This window comes from Alexandromys fortis, unplaced genomic scaffold (assembly GCF_014885135.2).
Source record: "Alexandromys fortis isolate MF-2015 unplaced genomic scaffold, M_Fortis_MF-2015_v1.1 scaffold_3, whole genome shotgun sequence".
Taxonomy (NCBI): Eukaryota; Metazoa; Chordata; class Mammalia; order Rodentia; family Cricetidae; genus Alexandromys; species Alexandromys fortis.
This window is the reverse complement of record NW_026067909.1, coordinates 12,793,025-12,820,613: the sequence shown is the minus strand read 5'-3', so window position 1 is coordinate 12,820,613 and position 27,589 is coordinate 12,793,025. Positions and strand designations below refer to the sequence as shown.

Genomic DNA, 27,589 nt, shown 5'->3' with positions numbered 1-27,589 from the left:
CTGGGGAATCCAACCTGGACATCAGGAGCTGAGCCAGCATTGAAGTCCAGCTGAAAAATGATTTGTCTCCTAGGGCCAGTGGCCACACTCTTTGGGGGTGCCTTTGCCCCCCCCCCAGGATTTACCACCAGCTGTCTTCTCCCTGGGAGACAAACCCAGCCCCTCCTCCCTGACAGTGTGAGATTCACCAGAGGGCCCAGCTGAAGCCTTGGTATTAATAATAAGACTAGTGTTGAAGTTTAAAGCCATCAGAGGCTCTGAACATCAAACAAAGCCTCAAAAATCTGCCCTGCTTTAACTGCAGCCACAGAGACCCACCACAGGGACGAGTGGCCAAGAGGGCCAGGGCCTGTGTGTGGGACCTGCACACAGTAGGTGCTGAGGGTCACCTATATCTGTAGCGCTCCTCTGCAGCAGGCCACCTGGGAGCTGGGCCCAGAGCAGGACTGTGGCACCTTCCAGAGAGCTCTCACTTGTCCCTCTCTCCCTGAGAGTCCCTAGCGTCCCAGGTCCCAGGCCCTGTGTGTCTCCTCTAGCCTCTCTTGTTTCAGGAATGCCACTGCTGAAGGCATGGACAAATGTACAGACGGATAAACACAGAAATGAATGAATGAGTGACTAGATGAAAGAAGGAAAAACATTACTCAATGAACGAACGAATGAATGAGGGCATAAACAAATCAGAGTGTGGACAAAGGAACAAACAGAAGTATCATTGTCTCTGCCATGAAGTTGAGCCTTCGCTGAGCTCCCCTGTGTCAGCTGCCCCTTCGCTTCCTCAGCACCACGCGGCTGGGGTCCCTGCTGGGCCTTACTAGCCTCGCCTGTGGGCCTGTGCAAAGCACAGTGGCCAGAGGGGCCTAGGGAGTTGAGGAGGTGCTCAGGGAGGGCTAATCACCATGGGCAAGTTGGTGCTGGCCAGGGGGAGGGGGAACTAAGTGGGTGGGAACAACAGTTGCTGACTCAGAGCTGCAGGCTGAGGATCCCTGGGTGCTGACCCTCGATGTCAGCAGCTGACCTGGACTAATGTCACCTGTGAGAACTAGAGGGGCTTGTGCAGGCCAGGAGGCCTCCCTTGAGGGTCCTTCTCTATGCTTGGGGGGTCTGTCTTTACTTTATGGGGGTTCTGTCCCCACCTTGGGGGCCTGTCTTCCTGGTAATGATTAACCACGCTGGGACACCTGACTGGGAGCCGCTGAGTCATTTTATAAACCCTTTTCGCCCTGGGTGTGGCCTCCCTCGCCTGTCCGAGCTGGAGAGGTGTTGCATGCCTTCTCTGGTGGCCCTGACACCAGACCTGCTGCAGGGAGCAGTAGCCACCTGAGGCTGGCCAGTGGAAGGCAGTCTGATGGAGGAGGTGAGCAAGATGGAGGAGGAGCCTGTGTGCGACCCTCTGCTGACGAGTAAGGATGGGGGGAGGGCTTCTCACAGGGATGAGGGAGGACCCTGGCTACCTGCGGTAGGGCAGGCAAGGTGCCAGTGGGCCCAGGCATGGCTGTGCACATGCAATCGCCTCTTAAGTGGCTCTTGGGGTGTCCTCACACCGGCGTTCCGGACATCCGAGTGATTGTGCAGGCTGTAGTGTTTTATTTACTCTCAGTTGCAGCCCCAGCTTCAGCAGCATGAGGCGTCTTTTAGCCTCCTCCTCAGCCTCTGCTCTTCAGAGCTGGTCCCCTTTGTGTAGCAGCTGAGCCACCCAGAGCACAACCTCCACCTCTCTGTGCCTTGACAACTGGCGAGACACCAGCTCAAATGGTGCCCACCCTGGGAACCTGAGGCTACAGAAGGGACAAGAATGGACCCCCCAGTGGCTCCCCAGCCTCTGAGACTTATGATGCCCCAACTTGGGAGTAAAGCCGAGGCCCTGAGAACTTAAGTCACTGAGGACGCACAGCACATGGGCAGGCTTGAGTGGCCCTGGTGTTTCTGTCCTGAGGCTGCTGTGGGGAGATGTGATGAGGAAAAGCAGAACTCAGAAGTGGAGACTGTCCCTCCCTGTGTAGCTGTGGGCAGGTCATGGCCCTGCCTGCTGCTTGGTTCCCGTGAGATTGGTGCTCTTCTGATCTTTGGATTCTAGGGTCGGTCTGCGGGGTGGCATGGGACCTCAGAGCCAATACCCTTGCTTCTGTTTCCTGGGAAACCAACCACCACACCCAACTGCTGGTACCCTGATACTGTCCCAGTACTGCCTAGCTGGTATCTGGCTCCCAGGCCCACCCGTGACCTGATTGGTGGATGTGTGAAGGTCTTTACCCACTTGGAGGATGTGAGTGCTGACCAGACAGGGAACTGACCAGCAGCTGGAACTCAGGCTGGCCGTCCCTCCCACAGGACTGAGAGAAGACTCCTCTCAGCGAGATCTGGGCCACAGAGGACTGGCGCAGCCCCCAAACCAATCCCCACCTCCAAGGGCAGACGGGCGAGCCTGGGGCTTTACCATTGTCAGTCCCAAACTAAAGCAGAGGCTCAGAGAGGTTAATGCTGATTGACAAGTGTCAGCAAGTCCAGATGGGGGTGGGGGCACTCACCCTGAACAATGGCTTGTCCACTCACAATCTCGAGTCACCCCAGGGCACCCTGTCTTGAGGTCCTTGACTGTGTGAGGGCCGCCTTCTCCCTTATGGTTCTCAGGCAGTCACACTGGGTGTTGGACACAGCAAGTCTTTTGTTTGTTGGGAGATTCCCAGGTGGGAGGTTCTGGGGTACTCCCTGGCTTCCTTCTGGGAATTCTGAGAAACAGGAGATTCCAGCTACAGTCCTTTTGAGCTGAATGGGGCAGAATTCAGGACAGGGCTGTCTGTGGTAGAATAAAATTTGTGAGTCCACCATTCAGACCCTAAGGGTGGAGTACCTAGGACCTTCAGGGTGATGGAGGTTCAAATCTAAGGCACAGTTTCTTCCCAGAGATGCGCAGGGAATGAATGATGCTCCTATGCCAACTGCAGAGCCCATGCCCAGCCTCGACTCAGACACCTGCTGTCAACAGGCCTGTGACTCAGGGTCTCCCCTTGGAGGATTTCTTCCTGGTCCTGTGTCCTTCGGTCTGCTCTCCATTGTCATGGAGCTCCAAGTTCCACTTGTGTCTCTATAGAGATCAGTTAGATACCTGTCAATCAATCACATCCTAGTACAACCAAGGTTATCCTCTCTTGCCCTTGTGAGTGTGGGTTGGTTGAATGGAAGTGGTCTCCTCTTCAGGATGCAAGGCTGCTGAGGAGCAGGGAGGGATGTGGGGGACACGCAGAAAGTCCAGGGATTCTCTTTCAAGACCATGGGAGTGAACTTCAACCTGGGAAGGTCACAGGATCTGATCTGAGGCAGGGCAGCTGTGGCGGCTGGGAATCCATAGGTCTTGTCTCCTCTGTGGCAGAGTGAGCACCGTGCTCTGGTACGGCAGGGCTCCTGGTGACACTCGCTGCCTGATACCAAGTAGGGAGGGAAGGCTCGTGCAGGAACCAAGCTGTAAAATGCCAGGCTGGGCACTTGGGAAGGTCAGAGAGTCAGCGTGGATATGGCTGAGCTGCACCACTGCTCAGTCTGTGGTGGGGACAGCGTGGGTTGCAGGCAAGGATGGCAGCAGGATCCCCAGGTCTAGAGCTCACACATGTGCATGCAGTGCAGATGAGCAGGGAGGAGAAGGGGACCCTGAAGGAGATGTCCGTCACCCACAGCTGTGAGTGCTCAAGCCCTAAGCTGACTGCCAGCTTCCATGGGAAGGCTTCAGGGTGTGGGTCCCATGGTTCCGTTTCTCATGCACACCAGGCATGCACTTTCTGCTGACAGCACCCCAGCCTGTATGACATCACTCATTCCTTAAGGCCCAAGAACAAGTCAGGCCAGAAGTAACTGCAAGGGAGGCCAGGATAGGCCATCTAGAGTCTAGATAGCTGTCTGCCAGTTGAGAGCTGGGGGTTCTTAGTATGAAAAGGGACAGAATCTGAGAGTTGTAGGTTTGCACTCAGGCCCAGGACAGAGATCTGGGCTCCATGTTCTCCCTCCGAGCCTCAGTTTCCCCATCTATGAAATGTGTTGGCTGATCACCATGACATATGAGCCCATTCTACTCAGCCTGGGACTGTCCCACACAGCCTTTCTTATGGACTCTTCTAGGTGAACAAGGCAGGATTGAATACTGTGGATCCCAAGGGCTGGGAATCCTGTCTGTCACATGGTCTGTGTGCTTGCTGACCGACTGCTACTTAAGCAGAATGAAAGGGGACTACAAAAAAACAAAAATGAAAAGCAGCAAACATTTTCTTCTGCCGTTCTCCTTTCTTTCGCCTCCATCTTCACCTCTTTTAAGATTCCTAACTGGCTTGTGTCCCAGGTCCCAGATGTGGGTTGCAGGAGGGGTGCCATGTGAGCGTCCTGCAGCCCATGCTGACCCTCAGTCCAGCCCGGCTGGCTGTGGCTGACTTCGAGTATGGAGTCTGATTCAGCTCTGAGATCTTTCTCAGGCAGGAGGATGGCTACCAGTGTGATTGTCAGCTGCAGTGAGATGGTGAGTCCCAGGCCAACCTCAGCTACTGAGTGGTCCTGTGGAAGTAGCGGCCGTGCTTCTGGGATGTGTGACCCAGAGGTGTGTCCGGAAAAGCCAGTCACCTCGGGTGTTTGGGCTTCTCCAGGGCACGTGGCCATTTAGGCACCATTCTTCAGGCCAGGATCCCCTGCAGTGGCCAGCATCTACTCTGCCCACCTGTCTGCCTCCCTCCCTGGCTCCACTGACTCTCACCTGCCGTGTGTATTTATCCAGTCAGAGTCTGGAAAGCTCCGCGGGATGTGAAACTCCGTGGGATACGGGGTGGGTTATTTTCCTGGAGCTGTGAACTTGTTTAATTTGCCATCATCTGGATATTTGACTGCTGAGTCTTGCATCTTGATAAGAGCTTCCGGATAAATACATCTTATCCAGGGTTGGTGCCTGAGGCCTGAGTCACCAGGGAGGAGCAGCGTCCTCCCTGGGATGGCATTCCAGAGGGCAGGAGTGGGTTTAAGAAGAGCAGCCCTCAGGGTCTTTGCATTCCTCTCATTTCTGTGGTCCGAGACCCCGGATGTCCACCCGAGCCCTTCTGAACCTGCGTGTGCCAGCCGTGCCTGACACCCTTGCCCGGGGTGGTGTCTTCTCCCCTTTCGTCTCTTCATTTCTCTTTAGACCCCTCTTGTCATTTGTTTATCCTTTCTCTCCCTCTGAAGAATGCAGTGACCTTTTTCTATTTCGTTCTGGGGACAGGACACAGAGCCCGGGACATCTCTGAACTTCCCTCACATTCTGTGCTCCAGTCTGTGGAGTCTGCGTTTTGCTTTGATTCCAGCTGGGCCAGCACGGGTGGAAGGGACTTGATTTAAAGTCTCCTGCAAAACAGGATGATGTGAGAACTTGGGAGGGAAGAGGCAGAACAAAACTTTAGAAGGAAGATAGTCCAGCGTCCTTAGGGGGGCTGTGATCCCAGCACTGGGAAATGAGGCAGGGGGATTGTGAGTTCCAGGCCAGCCTGGGCTACAGAGTGAGACTCTGCCTCCAAAACAAAAACAGAGAGAGAAAAAAAAAAAAGACACAAAAAGACACAAAAGAAGAGAGCCTAACCCCCCTTGTGAAGGAGCCTCGGCCTCCTGTTGGTCCTGGTCACTGCCCTCTGTGGCACCCTTGGTGTGGGCAGTATCGTGGGTGTCCATTTCCCACATGAGGAAACTGAGGCAAGGGAAAACATCGTTCCAGGATGTCAGAGTTGGCCAGAGTGGAGCTGGGTGCTTTTGATGCTGACATGGGGACTAGCTGCTCAGGTCCCCTGGGGTTGTCCTGAAGCCCACACACCCAGCATGGGGAAGGCAGCATGGGCCACTCTGTAGCTCACAGTGTATACGACAGAAGACCCTGTGGCTCAGCTGGGCGGATGAAGATGCTAACTCAAGGGTAGGCTTTGTCCAGCAAAGGACCCCCGGTGGCCAGTGACAGAAACAAATGGGAGGCAGGGACAAAGGCCTGGGGAAGGCTGTGAGCCAAGGGACAAGGATCCGACACACTGCTGCAGGCCTCTCTGCAGGCCACCATTGACATTGGACAGCATAGCCTAACCTGTCTCAGTGGTCCCTTTTGGCAGCTCCTGAGGTACCCAGTTGGGCACACCTGAGACGTGTGATCATGCCAGTTGCCAGGGAGACAGAACAGCAGCCCCCTTCCACATCCTGGAGAGGGTTCCATGCAGGGAAGGTGGGATGGGGATGCTGGACAAGACAAATGGCCCTTTCCTGCAGGGACCACTGGGAACAACAGGCTCTTGAAAGATTGTTGGTAACTTCACAGACTGGCCATAGCCCCTGCAACGACCCTCAGAGTGTCAGGGTTCCAAAGGACCTCCTTTCCACCTGATAGAAAGACAGAAATGCCAAGTTTCCAGAGTCTCCTCTCTTGAAACAGCTGAGGACCATGGTTCTAGGACCCAGCCCCTTCTGAATGAGTTCCCCTGAACTGAAGCTACCACTATGTGCCCAGGGAGGTGGCACCTGTTGGATGGTGGGACTTGAACTCTCTGCAGAGAGGCCTGCAGCAGTCACAAGTCACTTGCCTGGCAGGGAGGAGGCAGGAGCGAGGCTGAGGGAAAACAGGGACTCATCCTTTGTATGGCTAGGGTTTATGGTCACATAAGGCTGGGACAGAAGGCCAACACGCTGTGCTGCGAGGGCAATAACTCGGTAATTAAGAGCCCTGGATGCTCTTGCAGAGAATCTGGGTTTAGTTCCCAGCACCCACATGGCAGCTCACGAATATCTGTAATTCCAGTTTCCGGGGATCTGACACCCTCTTCTGGCCTCCCTGAATGCTGCACACATGTGGTGCACACACATACATGCAGACACACACACTCAGAGACATAAACTAAAAATAAATCTTGTAAAAAAATTTCAAACTGACTCTTTGCTGGATAGACCGTGTCCCCATCCAGCACCCAGAGCACGTGAGCACATGGTTGTATCCGGATAAAATGGGGTCCCTGAAAGAGCCCAAGCCACACAATGGGTCTTATGTGAAGAGGAAGCAGGACACAGGATTCAGGGAGAAAACACCATCTGTGACACAGGAGAGAGGGCTTGTAAGGTTCCAGTCCTGCAGCACCTCCAGCTGACCTTTTCTCAGGACAGGGAATGATGGACGTTTGTTATTGAAGACCCCCGTCTGTGACACTGGCCATAGTGGTTGAAGCTAATTCTCATGACCTCTGGGTAATATGAAGGCAGATGTTGTACCACTGGGTCACCTGGGTCTGGCCAGCATTGTGTCCCTTACGATTTGTGTCACACTAGCTGTCTCCAGGAGATGGGCTCAGGCTGAGGATCCTGTTCATGTCTCTCATGGCTAAGTGCTCCCCAGCAGTCCCTGGAAGTCCTCAGCAGTCCCTGATGCTCCAAAGCAGTCCCTGGGGGTCACCAGCAGCCCCTGGGGGCCCCCAGCAGTCCTTGATGCTCCCCAGCAGTTCCTAGGTGTTCCCAGAAGTCATTGTGGGTCTCTAGCAGTCCCCAGTACTTCCCAGCAGTCGCTTGGGGTTTCCAGTGGTCCCTTGAAGTCCCCAGTGATCCCCATCAGTCCCTGATGCACCCCAGCAGTCTCTGGGGGTCCCTAGTGGTCCACAGCAGTCCTCGAGGGTTGCCAACAGTCCCCAGTGGTCCCCAGAGGTTTCCAGCAGTCTCCAGGTATCCCTAGCAGTCCCTGGTGGTTCCCGGTGATCCCCAGCAGTCCCCACTCTCTTCTGTTTCCCTGGACACAGAGGATGCATCTTTTGGAGCAGGTGGGCAGTGCTCAGCTGGCCAAGACTGTTACCATAATCCCAGGTCAAAGTTAAGGCCAGAAGACAATGTTAACAGAACCCATTGTGTCACGGAACAGGTCAAAGACCCCCAGCACAGTGACCTTCTGAGTGCAGTTCTGAGGGCCCAGGGGTAGCTGAGAGGATGTTTGTTTGTCAGTCCTGGAGCCATTCCAACCTCCATCACCAAAGTCTCAAGAGGCAGCAAACTGCTTCCTCCAGCTACCAGCTGCCCCTCTAGACCAGGATCCAAAGTGGTGCACACAGGTCCTCCCACAGCCAACTCCTGCCAACTGTGCCCAGCCCTGGCCTGAGCACCCAGCCTTCTACTGCTCCCCTGAGAGATGGCCATGAGCTGACAGGTCCAAGCAAGGACATGGGGACCCCAGTGGACCCTTTAAGGTGGAAAGAGCCGTACAACCCAGCTGGGGCAACTGATTCTAGTGTGTTCCTACCCTTGCGTGGGTGGCATTGAGGTTTGAGTGTAGGAGGAAACCTGGCCCATTCTCAGAGAGAGATCCGAGGTCATGTGTCTATCTCAATCCCTGTTAGGGTGGCCTGGGGACACAGACTCCCTCTCAGTTTCTTAAGGACAAAGAAATCCTCACCCCCACATGGCTGTCTCCAGAGGTACCGTGGGTGGTGGGTCCATTCCAATCCCTGTGGAGACACCTGAGGAGCAGTCCCATCACCCCCTTCTTAGGTTCCCTTCTCCTCTGGGAAGCTGACCCACCCCCTCTTGGGTTCCCTCCTCCTCTGGGAAGTTGACCTAGCCCTGGAAAGTAGGGCTTTGTGAAGAGTGGCCCCCAGAGCCCTGTCATTTGCAAGTGGTGACTGAGAGGGACTGGGAAGACATTCCAAAGGGACATACAAGGAGGTGACTGAGACCAGCTTTTGGGAGAGTAGGTTGAGTTGCTGGGCCTGTGTGTCCCTGAGGGCAGCCTGACCCCAGGATTCAACACGGTCCAAACCCACATTAAAGGAGGGCGAGGTGGCACTTGGGACAGACCGCTCCCTTCTACCAAGAACTCAGTGACTTTGAGCTTTGCCTTCTGTTCTTGGAAGGGGTATCTCAGGCCACCCCAGGGGCCATCTCCCAGAGGCCACTCCTTGGATCAGATGACTACAGGACTATTTCCATTGGCCGAGTGTGCCCTGAGGCCCGTTGGGAACAGTAGATTCACAGATTGCTGCTCCTCCATTGTCTTATTTTAAACATTAGAACTCACTTTTCTGCCTAGAGACGTTTCCCACCAGCTCTCAATAAGCCTGAGATCATTTGGCCTGTGGGGTAGCCCTGGCTTGGCCCATGGCATAGTCCTGGCCTGGCTTGTGGCATAGCCATGTGGTCTTTGGGGACTCCATGTCCATGCCCCCAATCTGCTGTTGGAGTTTTGCCTGTGTTGCTGTACCGAGCTTTCTTTCAATGGTATTTGCTCTTTGCGAAGGCAACCTGTTTCCGTTGATGGCATATTGAACACAAATATTTGCCTCGTTAATTAGAGTCCATTTAACTCCAAAAACTCAAGTGGAGTGGGCAGCCTCCAAGGTTAAAAGTTAGTCAGCCCTGGGACTGCCCTTCACCCTAGGCCTCATCACTGCGAGTAAACAAGCCAGGTGTTAGTGGCAGGTCAGCATGCCCAGGTGTAGGTCATGAGTGCAGTGAAGGACAGGGCAGGGCAGTGCTTTGCCCTGTTGTTTCTAGAACCTTCTTCTCACGACTCCTGGCAGCAATGTGTAGTCACTGGTGTGTGCTTCCCCGCAAACACCGTGGAGAAATGGTGCAAGGTCACACAGCACCACAGAAAGAGTTCTGAAACTGAGCAGAACTTTTTAGAATAGTTGGGCCTGGGATTGGATCCAGGGCCCCCTCTTCCTCGCTGTGTGGGTCCTGGCATATTCTTCTTCTCCTCCATGTGTCATGTTCCAAGGCGGTACACGGGCACACTCATTTTGACATCACGTGGCTGGGACTGAGGGTAAAAATCATACGGGCAGGGGGTGGGGGTGGGGTTGAGACTGGTTGTGTTGTCTGGCCAGACTTCTGAGCCCCAAGCACCACCTTGCTTTTTCTCTGTAGAGTCAGGGCTGTGCTGGGCTCAGTGTGAAGGGCTAAAAAAGCTGGGCATGGTGGCACACACCTTTGATCCTAGCAACCAGGAGAAAGAGGTGTGCCGATCTTGGTCTACAAAGAGAGTTCAAGGACAGCCAGAGGTACACAGAGAAACCCTGTTTTGATAAACAAAATAAAACAAGACAAAAATCAGCCAGGCACGGTGGTACACACCTTTAATCCCAACATTAAGGTGGTAGAGGTAAGAGATTCTTTATGGGTTCAAGGCTAGCCTGGTCTACAAAGCTAGTTTTAGAACAGCTAGGGATACATAGAGAGACCTTGTCTTAGAAAAATAAAGTCAGACGAAAGATCCAGAAAGACTAGGAGAAAAATGTTTGCTGTGCTTAGATTAACCCTCAGGATTCTTATGTCTGCAATCCCAGCTTGGAGGGTGCAGAGACAGGAAAATCACTGGGGTGTGTTAGCCCAAGTGAGTTCCAGGTTAAGAGAGGGGAATTGAAAACCTTATTCCCTTTGAACCAGAGGATTCATCTTCATGTAACAAACAGCGCTTTTAATGGCCCAGACATCTCTTAAATAGTCCATTGGGAAGTTTATACTGAGAGCGAAACAGGTTTGAGTTAGCCTTATGTCCCACTGAACAGGTCCAGTCGGGGCACAAGCATAGAAAATGGTTCACTTCTCAAACTCAGAGTATCCATGAGCCCTGAGCTCTTGGATCCACATCTGGTTGCCCTTGGCAAGTTGTCAGAGTCGCGGGCCTCAGAACAATGTGCTTGACTCTCAGTTCTCAACTGGAGTCTCTAATGGCAGATGAGGACATGAGAGTCCAAACACAGCCTGGGGGGGGGGGCTCAGGGGGATCTGAGGGGACCCTTGTGAAGTGAGGGATTTAGTTCTTGCGGCCATCACCAAATACAGCCAGCTCTAGCCTCCAACATGCACCTGGGCTTGATCTTCTGGCTACATGTCACCTTAAGTGTGACTGTGGGTCCAGCATTGCTAGAGGCTCTGATATGCCTCTCTGGAGGGCCGAGCCTGTCCCAGCTGGGTCCAGGGCATCACCAGCAAAGTCTATTTTAAGCTGGGCCAGATCACAGCCCATGGGTCTGGCCCCAGCCTTACAGAGCGCTGCCTTCTCCCTCCCTCGCCACCTCACCAAAAAGGGAAACCATTTTCCATAATGACACGCTGGGCTGTCTGATTACTGTATTCCATAATGATGGCTGTGTGTTCCAATGACAGGCACGTCACCTCCCTGCTCAGTCCACTCGCCCTGCTTGCTGTTGGTATAAATACCTCCCCCAACATACGCAGGCTGGGGAGGCCCTTGCTTTAGAGGGTCCCCACCCCAGGCTTCCTTGGGAGGTGGGGGGACCTTCTTCTTCGGAGCCACTTTATCTGTGGGGGCCACATGGGCAGCCCCGCCTTGCCTAGTCCGGCATGGCTCCCACATGACCTCATTGGCTAGAAGAACAGTTGAGAGCAACCTTTTTTTAAAAGGGCACTGCTTCAGGTGCTTGCTGTCATGTCTCTTTAACGTCTGTGGTCTGGGGCGGCGATCAGGGCAGTTTTACATACATTGGACATAGCTCAGAGATTTGCATGAACATGACTTAAATTGGAGGCAAGATAATGAAAAAGAAAGAAAAAACTGACTTTCGTCTGAATGAATCAACCTCTATTAATGACTTCTTAGCATATTTCTGATAATAATACGTTTAAAAAAATGTGTATTTTAAACCTGGCTCAGTAGACAATAGCCAGCCCTGGCCCCCAAAGGTAAACAACGAGGGAGTAAAAATAGTCCCGGCAAGTGTTTACATTTTTGTCCCCCTGAGTCTTTTTGGTTTACAGTTCATCATTTCAAGGATAAGAATTCTAGAATTTTCTGTGTATTTATACAACGGAGCTATTGCTATGCACCACGTTAGTGATCAGACCCTTCCAAGAAAAACCAGTTTTATCTTGACTCCCACACACTGGTCAGATGGAACATGACTGACTGGAAGGAACCGGGACAGCCCCTGGCTCCATGCAGCCTCCTCGGGCAGATATTAGGTGCTGGACACCCGACCCCATGGTGGGTGGGAGGCTTCTTAAGGCTCCTAGGGAGAGGAAAACCTCTCACCTAGCTCCAAAGGTCTCAGGTCAGACTCAGGCGAGCACTGAGTCAGAACAAGGGGGCTCGATCGGTTGGGGACGTTGGGGACGTTTCTCTGTGGTTCATCCGCTACAGTTTTTTCCAGCCAGAGCAGTGTACGTGGGGACCAAGCCCCTAGCTGGGAATCCCTTCTCTGTGAGTGCAGTGAGGGCCACATGGTGTGTCTGGGACCCGTCTGTATCAGGGGCCAGCCAAAGCACCCGTGGAGAGTTAACTTGGCATCTGTGTTGTCAGCGCCAGTCTAACTCGGGGGCCCCGGGGGCTACAAGAAGGGTAAACTGACTTTTCAGAAGTTGAGACTGGCCACCCATCCACCTGCCCCCCACCTCCCAACACTCAGTCAGCAGATTAACGTTTTGTTTAAGGTTCTTCTGCTCCACAATTTATGATGGTTATTTAGAAATGTCACACAGGAGGCACCTCCGCTGAGCTGTGGGGCGCTCAGAGTGCCCATCCCACAGCCGCCTCCCAGAGAGCAGGGTCTCTGGCTCGCTGCCCGGAGCTTGCGCAGCGGCAGCAGCAAAGGCAGCAGCAGCAGCAACAGGGCCCTGGACCAGCAGCTGAGGGCCCTTGGCTAAATGCTCTTTGCTTCGGTTAATGAGAATCCCCACACGTTCGTTTTCTTCCATCCTCGGCTGCTCTCAACTATCCAGAGTCTTAAATTCCTCACAGGTTGGGGATTACCTTAAAAGGCACCTTAAAACTCTCTGAATTTTGACCTGAGGGTGTTTGCTCACATCTATATATTTGTTGAGAACAGGAGGATTGCGGCCAGTTTGAGGCCAGCCACAGCAGCATAGAAAGACCCTCCCCGGACCGCTCTCCCTCCACATATAAGATAGAAATCAAATAGGGAGTGTGATGAGCACCCCTTTGATCCCAGCACCGGGAAGACAGATGCAGGTGGACCTCTGTGAGCTCCAGGGCAGCCGGGGCTGCAAAGTGAGACCCTGTCTAAAAATAAAATAAAACAAACCCCCGGGTTCTGCCGTTAGCCTACTCATCTCATTCCACAAATTGGCAGAGTGGTCGCCCAGGGTCCTGCGGGTTAGGGGCGGGCCTGGGCCACCCCACGAGCCTCCCCCTGTTCAAGGCTGCGCCGCGCTGCCGCTGCTGTGGGGCCAGGCTGGAGTTGGGGGCACCTCCCATGCAGTGGGGGGCGGGAGCGGGGCGGGGCGAGGGCGCGGCTGCAGGTGACCCCGTGACCCCCGGGGCGGGGAGCCGGGGGACCCCAGGACCAAAGAGACGGGGGGGGGGGGCGGAGCAGCGCGGTGCGGGCGGCTAGGCTCAGCGCTCCTCCCGCTTCTGCCGGTCCCTCTGCTGGACCCAGGGCGTCCGGAGCGAACACATCATGCAGGGCACGCAGGATAGCGATATCGGCCTGGAGGGCTTGTCCCGCGGGGGCGCAGCTGCGGACCGTGAGTGCCAGCGAGGACCGGAAACAATCGCGCACGAGGCACAGGGCGCAGGATCCCCCAACTCAGGTGGTAGGACCTTCTCTGAGCTGCCCTGCAGGAGGAGAGGGAAGGGATTTGGGTGGAGGTTGCTGGGGACACTGATGGACAGACAGACAGATGTGGCCAGTTGCCGCGCGGGGGCTGGTAGTGGTGCCTCGTGTCCCTGGAGGGACCTTGTTTGTCCCCTAAGAAGGACCTTGCCTGTCCCCGGGAGAGACCCTTCTTGTCCCTCGGAGGGACCTAGGCCACCGGGTTGCTGACTCCCTCGGGAGTATCCCCAGTCTGCTGCATCTACCGCTCCTGGCAGATGTGAGTCTTCGGATGTTTTTACAGGCACTATTAATACTCTTAATATTTCCGCGCTGTTGTGGAGATTTATTTGGGAAGTAAAGTAACTCCAATGACTCGAAGTCATAACGGAAACTGCTCACAGAGCAGGGAGACAGATGAGGGTTTGGGAAGCCAGACGGGGAAGGGAAGTCCTGGCCAATAAGTCACTATCTTGGATATTTTTATATGAATAATTCTCAAATAAATGACCCAGGAGACGTGTCCTGCATGTTCGCCTCCCAGTTCGGAGGTTATTAAATAAACCCGGAGTGTGGTGGCAAGAGGGGTTGCACTTGATAGCACAGTTGAGCTTGCTGGGGATGAGCCCTGGTCAGGGTGTTGTCCTGCCATCAAGCTACTTTGCCACCGTCTTCTCCCGGTCTTCACTTAAACTCCCAGGAAGCAACTTATTCTGGTGTGCTGTTTAAAATGGTCCAATTTGGCGTCTTTAGCCTCAAATTAAAGGGGTGGGGCCACCAATACCAGGTGAAGAGCCAGTGCTCCTGCCAAGGCTGGTACTAGATGGTCAGACCCCTCTGTCCCTGCTCCAGCTCGTATTTCTGTCCTTTTGGCAGCCAGTCCGAAACACTAGCTCTGGGCTGGTTCTGGGTGAGCGGCTGACTGAGTTCTGGGCTCTGGAAGGAGCGTTGTGGGTATCAATTCGCTGACAGCTAGATGCGATGGGGCATGGCTATCCCCCACTACGCAGACTGGGAAACTGAGGCCTCACAGAAGGCATGGTGGCACCATCTGGGTGCAGCTGTTGTGAGGTTCCCTTACTCCATGTTAGGCCGAGTCTGAAGCCATGAAGCTAAGACCTGACGAGACAGCCTTGTCCTGGCCCGTGCCATGCCTGCCAATCACCATGGCAGGGAGGCCTGGGCTCTAGTTTTTACCTGGACTTAGGCCAGGTGGGTCTCAGGTGTGGGCATCCAGGTTTTCCTCTGTGGCAGCTTGGATGGGACAGTTCCTGGGTGGGCATAGGTGCAGGATGGTCACCACACCTCCACTCCTGGCCCATCCCCCTGCAATACAACTTTTATTCTGGCTATGTGCTGAGCAGGCTCTTGCCCCTCTGCCACCCTGGGCATCACCAGAGCCAGGAGTAAATTCTTGGGACCGGCAGACCAGCCTTAATGTCTGGCTTCACATGGGTGCCATGGCCCCACCCCAAGGCATGCAGAAGTGCTGGGCATATATGAGAGTGGGCACAGCAGGGAATAGAATCAGAGACTGAAGCTGGTAGCATTGTGACACAGACCATGAGGAAGCCTAGAACTGCAGGACAGACAGAAGCCTAGAGATCAAGGCTGCTCTCTCCCAGTTTCAGCCTCTGAGAGAGAGGATAACTTGTGCAGTGCTGTTGTGGAGGACAAGGTGAGCGGAAATGGAGACTCCTGAGTCACCTGATCTCTGAACCCCCGCTTTGTTGCTGTACCCACCCTGTACCTTCTCCTTAAAGTATTGGGAGGGTGGGCTTGAGCCTGCTTGAGTCTGTCACCGTCTCTTGTCCGTAGTTCTGTTTCCAGTGTGAGTGAGGACTGTCATTCTGGTAATCTCACTGCCATCCCTCTGAGGGAGGTGAGGGTAAATGCATGCCATGCGGGGAGAATGTGATTACAGCTGCAGCTGCGTCTCTTGGGTTTGAGGATCTGACAGAGATAGTGCAGGAAGAGAGTGAGGAGAGATGGAGCTGAGTGGGGGTACAGGTTGGGGGTGGGAATCCAGAGGCCCCAGGGGGCACTTGAGCTGTGTGTGTGTCAGAAGGAAGGTGTGGTGGTAATGATGATGGTGACAGTGTTGATGGTGGTGGTGGTGATGGTGGTGATGGTGGTGGTGATGGTGAAGGTGGTGATGGTGGTGTTGGTGATGATAGTGATGATGATGACAGTGATGATGGTGGTGGTGGTGATGGTGGTGATGATGATGGTTATGGTAGTGGTGATGGTGATGGTGACGGGCAGGACAGTGGGTGGGTGCATGCAGGGGACTGGGACACCATGGGTGTGTGTGTGTGTGTGTGTGTGCGTGGTGAGTGGCTCTAGATTCAGGGCTGGGCAGCTGCAAAGCAAGGATTATAAGGCTTGAGCTTGAATGGGGCAGAGGTAGAGAGAGGTGGATCCTTTGATTTAGTCTGTTATTATCAAATTGAGAAAGAGTATATAAGATTTTCATAACGGTCACATGTTCACTCACTGACATCAAACCTTACATGTCAAGTAAGTGCCACCTGTCTGCCATCACTTCAGTACTCTCTCCATAAGACATAGACCGTGCTTTCTTCTCAGGCCCAGGCAACTGACTTCCCCACCCGTCTTTGTGAACCTGTCAATGACACTGGTGACCACCATCATGCGTCGTTGTCTGTATAATGTGTTCTCGAGGTTGCTTCATCTCACAGCAAGCCTCCCTGCTTCTTGTAGATGGCAGAGTAATACTCCTTCGTACCAAATATTTTACGTATCCACTCACACATCAGTATACACTTGGTGTCTTTTCACCTCTGAGCCGTTTGCAGTAATGCCGTAACTCAGAGGACTCCACCGGAGAGCCGGCCCTCAGTTCTTTTGTGTAACAACCTAGGTGAAATTGCTGGATCAGATAGTTTCTCCGTCTTTAACTGAGATGGCTGAGAGATGGCTCGGTGGTTAAAAGCAAGTACTGCTCTTGCAGAGAACCCAACTTCAGTTCTCAGCACCCACATCAGACCCCTTCCAACCACCTGTAACTCCAGCTCCAGAGGACCCAGTGCTGCTGACTGCTGAGGGCACCTGCACTTGTGTGCACAGATCCCACACAGACACACAGACATAGAGCTAAACATAATGAAATGAATCTTTTAAAACTTTACTATTGTTATTGTGGAGAGCATGTATAATACGTGTGTGTGTGTGTGTGTGTGTGTGTGTGTGTGTGTGTGCGCGCGCGCGCGAGCACGCATGTGTGCTTGCATGCCACGACACATGTGAAAGACAGAGGATAGTTTTCTTTCTTCCTTGATGTGTGGATTCTAGGGCTTGATCTCAGGTGGCCAGCCTTGTGTGACAAGGGCCTTTACTGAGCCATCTTACTGGCCCTCATTTGTTTTCTACAGCCACAAAAATTCCGACATCCCTAACAACATTTGGCATTTATATAATTTTGTTTGTTTATGTGTTTGTTTGTTTTGAGACAGGGTCTCACTGTGTAGTCTTGGCTGTCCAGGAACTTACAAGGGAAACCAGGCTGGCCTCAAACTCACAAAGACGAGTTTGTCTCTGCCTCCTGAGAGATTAAAGGGCGGTGCCACCATGACTGGCTTGTAATTTTTTTTTTTAAGATGGAGACTCATGCACCTCAGGTTAGCCTTAAACTCTTTATATAGCCAAAGATGACCTTAGACTCCTGATCCTTCTGCCTCCACCTCCTAAGTGCCAGGATTACAGGCGTGTGCCACCTCTTCTGGCTTATCTTTAGTTTATTCTTTTATAGTACAGTCGTCTGGACAGATGTGGTGTGATCTGTCACTGTGGCCTCGGGACTGGCTGCCCTGAGTGTCAACATGTTATCTGTCACCCATCAGTCTTCTATGGTAGAAACTCCCCAAAAAGACAGTGGGAGCAGGTCTACTTCTAAGCGTTTTGTCTTCTTGTTGAGCTGTAGATCTTCTAGAGCCTGGATATCAACCCTTATCAATTGTGTGGTTTGCAAATATTTATAGGTTATCTCTTCTCTTCCCCACGGCACCCTGTGATACATAGAAATCGATTTTCCTGGTGTCCAGTCAAGGCCTCTCCCTCTCGGCCAGGGTCTTTGGTGTCAGCTCTAAGAACCTACTGCCGATCGCAAGGTCATGAAGACTCGGCCCCATCCTAAGAGTTTGTGGGTTTTGTTATATTTAGATCATTGATCCAGGTTGAGTTAATGTTTATATATGGGGTATGGAAAGGGTTTGGTGTCATCTTTCCCGTGTCATCAAGTCATCGAGGCACTGTGTCAGAGGGGCCACCCTTCAAGGGTTTGTCTTTGAGAAATTGTTACTGACAGGTAACTGTCACCAAAGCTGACACCCAGCCACTGCTGGGTGTGTGGTGTTTATTAGTCTGGTGTCTAGGTGCTCTGTGGACACCTCCTGGGAGGCCAGAGACAGAGGGGGTGCAGCTGGCCTGCTTGATAGTAGCCTATACCCTGTCCTCTGCAGCTGTGACTGAAGCTGGCTGTAGACAGCACCCCTGAGAACCCCATCACCCTAATTGTCAGGTGACCACCAGTTGTGGGCAGATGTCCTGTAGGTGTGACCACATGGTAGGTTTCTCCATTGTACTGTAGCGAAGTTGAGAAAACTGTCTTCCAGCTCTGTAGATGGACGCAAAATTCCATTATCATCATACAGACACGGTGGGGGATGGGTAGCTGCCTTCTCGGGAGCAGGATGTGAGATGGCAGCCATGTCAGGAGCAGGGTCTGGGGTGGCACCGTTCTGCTCTCCATGTTTATACTATGATCTACATGGTGCCAAGTCTGAGTCTGCCCTGTAGACCCGTGCCTCTCATCCCCAGCTGCTGCGTGGGGACTAGCTAAAGTTAACTTCTATCCCCTTTAGGTCAAATTGGCCCTCCGTTATTTCTTTTTACAACATTGGCCTCTCTGGTTAGATTTGAACCACTCAGTGTCTGGACCTGTATCTCACTCATTTTTCTGTTACTAGCACAGGGCCTGTTCATGGCAGGGCTCAATGAAAGTCAGATGTGTGTGTGTATGTATGTATATATGTGTGTGTGTGTGTATTTATGTATGTATGTGTGTGTGAATAGGTGAATGAATAGTCTAGCTGGATCAAAGCTGCCTGACTCACTGACTGGCTGTATGGATGATGGATGGTTGGATAGTGCGTAGGTAAGTGAGTGGATAGATGGATAGTGGGTACATGGATAAAGGATGGACCAATAGTAAGCGAATAGATGGATGATGGGTGGATAGGTGGATAGGCAGTGGGTAAATGGATGATGAATGGGTGGATAGTGAGTGGATGGGTGGAGGGATGGGTGATGGAGAGTGGATGGATGGATGATGGAGACTGGAGGGATGGATGATGGAGAGTGGAGGGATGGATGATGGAGAGTGGATGGATGGATGATGGAGACTGGAGGGATGGATGATGGAGACTGGAGGGATGGATGATGGAGAGTGGAGGGATGGATGGATGATGGAGATGACACATGGATGGGAAGTGTGAGTGGCTGAATGACAATAGATGGGTAATGACTGGTCAATAGATGAATAACGGGTGAGTGGACGATGGATGAATGGATGATTGATAGATGGGCAGGTGGAGGGGTAGGTGGGGGCTGACAGGTTGGCTGGTGGTTTTGTCTCACTTTTTCGGCCTTGCAAGCCCTTTCTCATGTTTGATCCCTTCAGCATCCACTTGTCAAGTTCTTAACCTTGGAGCCTATTTGACAGACCTGGGAGCGGAGGCACATAGAGAGCAAGGAATGTACTCCAATTCTCTCAACTAAGTTGTCCACAGACACTCTGGGGAGGCCCTGCCTAGTCTAATACATAGAGGCTTAGATGCAGAGAGGGGAGGCCTGGGCCCCAGACTTGGGGTCTCCAGCTTTTGGGGAGAAGAGAGTTTTCTGTGATTATCTGGTGGCTGCAGGGAGCCACACCCAGAAGGCGGGGTTTGCCACGGCCTCCCATCTCTTCCTGAGTCCAGCTCCCATCATTGTTTACCACTCCGCCTCCATCCAGGCCTTGGCCTTCGGTGCCAGGCACACGTGAGAGTCCTCATGCTGTGTAATGAATCGCTAAATGCCTTTCTAGCCTTCAGAGATCCATTTGACGGTGGTCACGTGGCTATTAGGCAGACAAATTACTAGTTTTGTGTGCTTGTCAGTGGGTGGGCTGGGGTGGGTGTATGTGCCCACAAGCTGGCTTACCAGTGTTGCCCTTTTTCCTGAATCAGCTCCTGGGGACATTCTCTCCCTCTGAGCCTTTCCCCATGGTTCCACTGGGCTCAGGGGTTCCCAGGAACAGCCCAAGCCACAGAGTCCCCACACACCAGGACCCCACTGCAGCGGGCCAGCAGCTGTGTCCCTATCTGCAGCACACGCTGCTAGGCCCTGGGCGTGGCGTACAAACACGGCCTCCGCACCTGACTTTAATCCCTTCCCTTTTCACACCCGGGAACAGATTCTGCACACACAGCCCCCTGTGGTTCCTAGTGACTTTTAATCTCGTTCAGTACAGAAGTCTCTGAAGGAAATGGAGCTATTTATCCACTATTGGCATGGCCATCAGAGAAGAGGTGACACAGGTCACCGTTATCACACTGTTTCCTGGATGATGAAGAAGTAGGGGTGGGGGCAGGTGCAGGACAGGGCAGGCTGTGTGGTTCCCCCTTTGCAGACTTGATGCAGTAACTATAGCCTGAGCCCAGAGCAGCGCTTGCCCTCAGCCCACAGTGATCTTCAGGCTCTTACTGAGGCAGCTCAGGAAGAGGTGGGTGGCTGGGATCTCCCTCTATGGTTCATGGTTTGCTCCCCCACTTTCAGCCAGGTTCCCTCCCACACACCCTTCAGCTCTGTCTGCTACATGCTCGCGTCCATGCCAGCTATCACTTGACCCCATCTGCCTTGTTCTGTCACCACTGAAGTGACAGGAGGGAAGATGTCAGATAAAAGCAAGATGGCTCCACCTCTAGCCTTTTCCTGGGTCCCCAGACTTCCTCTAGCGTGTTGTGCAAGTGGACACTCCTGTCTCCCTTCGCTTCCCTCCCCCAGTACCTGTCCTCTGCACTCAGTCAGAACTGCCCCTCATCATTTCCTGCCCCTCACTGGCTCCCCACAATCAGCCCCCAGCAGGGAGCTCCTCGTCCTGCTCTGCGGTCCATCCCCTCTCAAGTCCTCTCAGATAGAGAGTGGCCCCATCCTCAGCACCATTCTCTTCTCCCACAAGCATGGACACAGCTGCCCTATGCTATTCTTGTAAGCATCGGACCCGCATGGCTGCCCCCTGCATGAACAAGTTCCAAAAGACAGGCTGGGCCTGACCTTGCATCCACATGGCCTTCAACCAACCTTATACTAGAACTGGAGGAGACCCTGACAGGGGCTATGGGGCAAAGGAGGGCTGCGCAGCTCAGAAGACCTTGGGGGCTAAGCAGGACATTTTCTCTGTTCTTTGTGTTAGATGGTAAGAAGAGGTATTCATCGTGTTTTCAGTTTGGATATTGGTTTATTATTGGAAGGTATACACATTCCCCCTCCGATGGGTGTGTGAGAGGACTTGATAAATAGATTAGCAGATAGATAGATGGGTAGGTTAGAGGATGAATGAATAAGTGGGTGGATAGGTAGCCGGGTCGGGGAATGGGTAGATGGTTAGATAGATGAGTGGGTTGTGGGTGGATGGCTGTCTGGATGGGTAGGTAAGTGGATGGAATGGGTGAGTTGGTAGGTGAATGGATGGGTAAATAGACGGATGGATGAGTGAATGAATGAGTGGGTAGATGGGTGGGTAGATGGATGGATAGATAAGTGGATGAAATGATGATTACATAAATAGGTTAATGGGAAGATTATAGGTCAACAAACTGATGGATAGGTGGATGGATGAATGGATCGATTGATGAATAGCAGATGGATAGATGGATGGATGGGTAGGTAGATGGATAGATGGATAGATGGATGGATGGATGGGTAGGTAGATGGATAGATGGATATAGATGGATAAATGGATGGATGGGTAGGTAGATGGATAGATGGATAGATGGATGGATGGATGGATGGGTAGGTAGATGGATAGATAGATGGATGGGTAGGTAGATGATGGATGGATGGATGGATGGATGGATGGATAGATGGATGGGTAGATAGATGGATGGATGGGTAGATGAATGGGCAGGGGACATATGGGGGATGTATAGATGAGTGGATGGATGTGTGGATGGATAGATGATTAAGTGGATGAGTAGGTGGGTAAGTGAATGTGGAGATGGATGGAGAAATTGAGTGTAATATATGACCTCAATATATGAGGTGTCACCAGGCTTCATTGCAAAGTTTTTTTTCCCCTTTTTGCCTGTCTTTTGTTACTTTGGTGTTTTACACCCTGGAGATTTTCAGATCTTTCCCCACCCCTCCACCAGGGATAGAATCCACAGTCTTGAACATTCCAGGCAGGTACTCTACTGCTGAGCCACACCGCTAGTCCCTCACTGGGGGAATTCCAGCCAGAGGTTCAATCACTGAGTCATGCCTTAGCCCTTCTTTGTATGATTATAGGTAGATGCTCTTCCTATTCTGCCTATGAGCCACTACCTAAACCCCTTCACTATGGGAGTGGAGGTGGGCACTCTACCATTGAGCCACACACTTATCCCCTCATCGGGGGATTCTAGGCAGGAACTCGGTCACTGAGACACACCCCATCCCCTCTAGAAGGTCTTAGGTCAGAACCATCAACTTAGAAGCTTTGTTTCCCCAACAGCACTCTGTGCTGCCGACAGTTCATTGGGGAATAAATTAAACAATATCCAACTAGGAATAAAATCAATTTCAGACTCTCCCTGGGCCGAAGTTTTACAGTGCTTCGAACTATTCAGCTGAAGGCTAGCTTGACCCTTGACCTCAGGAGATATCCCATGTATCTGTGGAGGCTTCCCAACTCCCATTTCATAAGGGGAAATGTTTGAACATGTCATGGGTTTTATGGTTTTAGCAGTAATTGTTCAGATAGGCATTTCTCTAGCCTTAGAGAGCCAGCAGATGTTGTGGAACCTCTGCAGAGATCCCTAAATGTAGCCTGCTCCGTCTCCTCACTTTGAACAACTGGTGCATAGCTCAATAGTGGAGCTCTTGCCTGGAATCCACCTGTAAGAAGTGGGAGTGGGACTCCGAGAGGTGCTGGTGTTCCCAGGGTCACACAGTGGCAGAGATGCGACTAGAGTTTGAAGTGTTGACTCTAAATCTAGTGCTCGCTTGTGCTCTCTCTCTTCCCCTCCTCCATTACTCCCAGTGGGAAATAGCCCGGTGGTGGTGGTACACACCTTTAATCTCAGCCTCAGGAGGCAGAGGCAGGTGGATCTCGTGAGTTTGAGGTCAGCCTGGTCTCCAAGAGCTAGTTCCAGGAGAGCCTCCAAAAACAAAACAAAAAAAGGTGGGGGGAATGGCTGCAGTATATGGATGACAGCCCTTAAGCACCCTCAAGAAAGACCTGGAGGTCAGGCTTTACAATAGCCCTGGCAATCTCTCTTTGATCCTCGCCAGCTGGTGGTGATGCATGTTTTTAATCCCAGCACTTGGGAGGCAAAGGCAGGTGAATTTCTGAATTTGAGGCCAGCCTGGGCTACAGAGTGAGTTCCAGGACAGCCAGGACTACACAAAGAAACCCCATCTCGATAAACATTTTACACACACACACGCACACACAGAGTTTGATCCATTTAACACAAGCCCACATGTCACAGCACCTGAGGTAAGGACATTGCCTGTTCCCTGGGGAGTCTCCTTCTCCTCACTGGGGTATGATGGTGCTTCATTTAGAACCTTGTGTTCCTGAAAGAAGGCCCAAGGCAAACATCTCCTGTCTGATCTCAAAGCTCTGGGTTTGTCACCTTAGTGTCTCCTTGTCCCTTGCTGGGGGCTGGAGACATGGCCTGCCTTATTGGCATGAGGACCTGAGTTCATATCCCCAGCAGTCGTGTGAAAAGCTGAACTCCGTCTACACCTGAGAGCTGGAAACAGCAGGAAACCCAGGCCTGAGCAACCAGCCTAGTGAAACTGGTGAGCCCCAGGGTGGGTGAGAGACCCTGTCTCAAAAGAGTGGAGTCAGGTCATTAAAAAGCATGCTTATGCCTGGAGATGCGGCTCAGTTGGGAGTGTTAGCCAGGGCCTGGCCGTTTTGTAAAGCTGTTCCTTTTGGTTGAATGGTGACAGATCCTGAAGCTATAGTCATTTGGTCTCCAGAACGAAAGTGACTTGTGTGTCTAGACACTCACCCTCCTTATCCTCATAGCTGGTGCAAGATGGCCTAACTGCAGGCAGGTGCTGTGGGCTGCCCAACAGTCACATGGCATGAGCCCTCAGCCCCTTCCCCTGAAGCCTACCCTCACTCTGCCTCACGGGCCTGATCTCTCTTCTTGGGTCAAGCTGCAGTCTGTCCATGGTGACAGGAATAGAAGGATGGATGAGTGGGTGAATGGAAGGATGGATTGGTGGGTGGAGAAAAGAATGGATGGATGGATGGACAGACAGACAGATGGATGGATGGGTGGATGGAGGGTAGACGATGAGTAGATGATGGATAACGAATGAATGGTAAATGGGCAGATGTATAGATGTATGGATAGGTGGATGGTAGATAATGGTGCCTGGGTAAATAGATGGGTAGACAGATCAATGAATATAGATATGTATGATGATAAATGGTGAATGAATGAATAGATGAATTTGTGGACAGATGATGTTGGTGCGATGGCTGTTTTTGGTTGTCAATGTAACTACATGCAGAATTAAATAAAACCCAAGTGGCTGGGTACACCTGTGAGGGATTTTTCTTCACTAAGTGATTTGAAGTGGGAAGACTGACCTTTAATCCAAATCTTTTGATGTGGAAAGATCCACCTCTAATCTGGGCCACACCTTCCATACTTCTTTGGAATTTTGGTGTATACTAAAGATCAGCTAAGACATCTGACCTCATAGACCCAACAACTGCTAAATTTTTGAACCCTCCAATGGTGGACAGTCATTTGTTGGAGTGGCTGGACCACAGCCTATCAGCCACTCTGCAAACAGCACAGGGACTGTGGGAGGCTGTCACTGGCTCTCAGCTCCCTATCAAGAAGCAAGCTGGGCAGTATCTGTCCTGCCCAGGTACCCCACAAGCCTTGCCTACCATTTAGGGATCATCTCCTCTCTTCCCCATCCTAACATCACCTCACACCCAAGAGTTCAACAGGGGATTGATTAGCACCCAGCAGTCCATGGCCTGTGGCGGGTGCCCATGGTTCAGTGTTCTTCCCACCTTCAGCCCCTGCAGAACCCACTCCCAGGCCCTTCTCTCTGTCTCCACTGCTCAGCATATGGCTGGGCTAAATAAACCGTGGGAGGGCTCTGTGAAGGGATGGATAACGATGCTTCTGTTTCCATATTTTCTTTTTTCTTTCTTTTCTTCTTTTTTTGTTTTTTGTTTTTGTTTTTTTTCAAGACAGGGTTTCTCTGTAGCTTTTTTGAAGCCTGTCCTGGAATTAGCTCTTGTAGACCAGGCTGGCCTCGAACTCACTGAGATCCACCTGCCTCTGCCTCCCGAGTGCTGGGATTAAAGGCGTGCGACACCACAGCCCAGCTCTGTTTCCATATTTTCAACCAGATGTTCATCGGGTTTGTTGACTGCAGGGTAGTGAATAAAGCAGACACCCTGAACACACACATGCGTGTGCACACTTAGCGACAAGGAGAGGCTACCGGTGCTCACACAGGGAGTTCATCACAGCGTGGATAGTCTTATAACTTCCCGGACAAGTGTCATCTCATGAGTCATCTTTGAACCCTACAAGAGCCTTCCTCTACTTCCCCACTTTCCAGTGAGGTTAAAGAGCCTGAAAGTGGTGGTCAGGGTGCAAATCTGAGCAGTGGGCCAAGCGCTTGCTGCCTTCTGAGCCAGCTTTCTGAAGGAAGCAATAAGAAAACACATGAAGGAACAATTTGTGAGTGTCCCCAAGACACTCTGTCCTCAGTTCACAGGGTCATGGGAGTCATCCTTCTGTGGCTTCCCTGGGGTCACTAAGGGTTAGCAATTATCATTTAGTGCTTGGCAGGGGGGCTAGCATCTGGACTATTGAGGCTGGCCATACCACGCACCACACCGGGAAACAGTCAACAGAATCCATGGCTCCAATGTTCAGCCTGCTATCCTGTTGTCTAGGAATGTCGTTCAGTTGGTAGAGTGCCTGCCTGGCATGCTTGAAGCCACCCCTAGCACCGCATAAACTGCATGGTGGCCCACAACTGAAGCCCAGCACTTAGAAGGTAGAGACAGGAGACTCTCAAGTTCAAGGTCATCCTCACCTGTGTACTGATTTAAAGGCCAGATGAGGCTGAATGTGAGCCCCTCTCAAAAAAAAGACTGGTGTAGTGTGATGCGTTACTCTTTTGGCTTTTTTTTGGGGGGGGGCTGCCACCCAGCTCCCAAATAAATCACACATGGAGACGTATTCTTAGTTATGAATGTCTGGCCTTAGCTAGACTTGTTTCTTGTCAGCTTTTCTTAAATTATTCTAACTATCTTTTGCCTTGGGACTTTTTCCTTCTGTTACTTCTGTTTATTTTACTGTCACTCTTATTCCGTGGCTGGTTGGCTGGCCCATGATGTCCTCTCTCCTTGTTCTCTTTCTCCTCCTCTTCCTCCTTTCTCCTGTTTATTCTCTCTGCCTGCCAGCCCCGCCTATCCCTTCTCCTGCCTCCGTATTGGCCGTTCAGCTCTTTATTAGACCATCAGGTGTTTTAGACAGACACAGTAACACAGCTTCACAGAGTTAAACAAATGCAGCATAAACAAAAGTAACACACCTTAAAATAATCTTCCCTCACAGATTGGCTGTTGGTCATTGGGTATTTTCTCTGTGTCCAGAGCTCTAATTTTGCTAAGTCCTCCTATCACCCCTAAAAAGGAGATGCCATTTTTTCTCTTTGCATAAGGGGAAAGAAATCCTAGTTCAGAGAGGTTGAGTCATACGGCAAGGGTCACAGAGCTTCTATTAATCTGTCAGAACTTAAAGCTTTTCTCTGCCAGCTTTTTTTTTTCCTTCCAGGATAGGGTTCCTCTGTGTAGCCCTGGCTGGACTGGAACTCACTCTGTATCCCTAGCTATCCTGGAACTCACTCTGTAGACCAGGATAGCCTCAAACTCATGGAGATCCACCTGCCTCTGCCTCCCGAGTGCTGGGATTAAAGGCATGTGACACCACTGCCCAGCTTCTCTGCCAACTTTTTAACTGGGAGGAGGTGGCACATATTAAAAAGCCAATGAATAAGGGAAGTTTTTGTTGGCCTACTGTCCTGATTGCGCCAGGGCACGTCTGTGAGAAATTCCTGTGGAGTGAAGTCTACAGTTGGCCAAGCATAGCCTTCTTGTGGACCTGCATATTTTTGGTGTGAGGTGGGTTATATATATATATTTTGATGAATAGTAAAATAAGATTTCTATAAATAAAGCTGTAGCTTCCCCCGTGCCTGTGTTACAAGCAAATTGGCCAAGTCCTTTCTGTGCCTTTATGTCAGTTCTGAAGACTTCAAAATAGAAAGGGACGTCTTGCCTGGGCTGCTATTCCTTGGAGTTCCCCAGCATGACTCTGGATTTTTTACACGGAGCCATCCTGCTGGGAGAATAATCTAAATCCCTGTGACAAGCAGTGTCTCTTCTTCCTGGAATGGATAGTGTCTTGGATTGTGGGCCGAGTGATAAATCAGTTTCCGTTGCTCAGCTCATAGTGGTTTGTCCTGGTATGGGGGTTCAAAGCGGCTACAGTCCTTGAGAATGCAAGCTCCGGACTAGAAGAGTAGCCCATGGGGCAATGGGGGTCACACTACAAGGACTCAGGACTGAAACGGCTCACACCTTCTGCTCAGTTTCTACTCAAAGAGGACAAGTTCAACTTCTGCATGCATCCTTTGCATTGCCCCTTGACCTTCTCCATCTGCAGATGAACTCTCCCCAGGTTCTGTGTGAGGGGGTCCCCATGCATGTGCTGGGGTCTGCCTGGCATCTTTGCTAGCAC

The 27,589-nt window shown here is 51.9% G+C and overlaps 1 protein-coding gene across 2 annotated transcripts in view; it reads left to right on the top strand.

Moving 5' to 3' along the window:
• Window positions 1-1,339: 1,339 nt before the first annotated feature.
• Window positions 1,340-27,589, top strand: part of Ano1 (anoctamin 1) — a 160,931-nt gene continuing 134,681 nt past the window's right edge. The window contains exon 1 of one of the 2 annotated variants that reach the window (XM_050136714.1): window positions 1,340-1,357. Coding sequence is in view for 1 of the 2 variants with exons in the window: in XM_050136704.1 (XP_049992661.1) it covers window positions 13,392-13,524 (133 nt within the window). In the remaining variant the exon portion in view is untranslated. Of the gene's footprint in view, window positions 1,358-13,366; window positions 13,525-27,589 lie in introns of those variants that run through there. The other variant, XM_050136704.1, reaches the window with a different exon arrangement.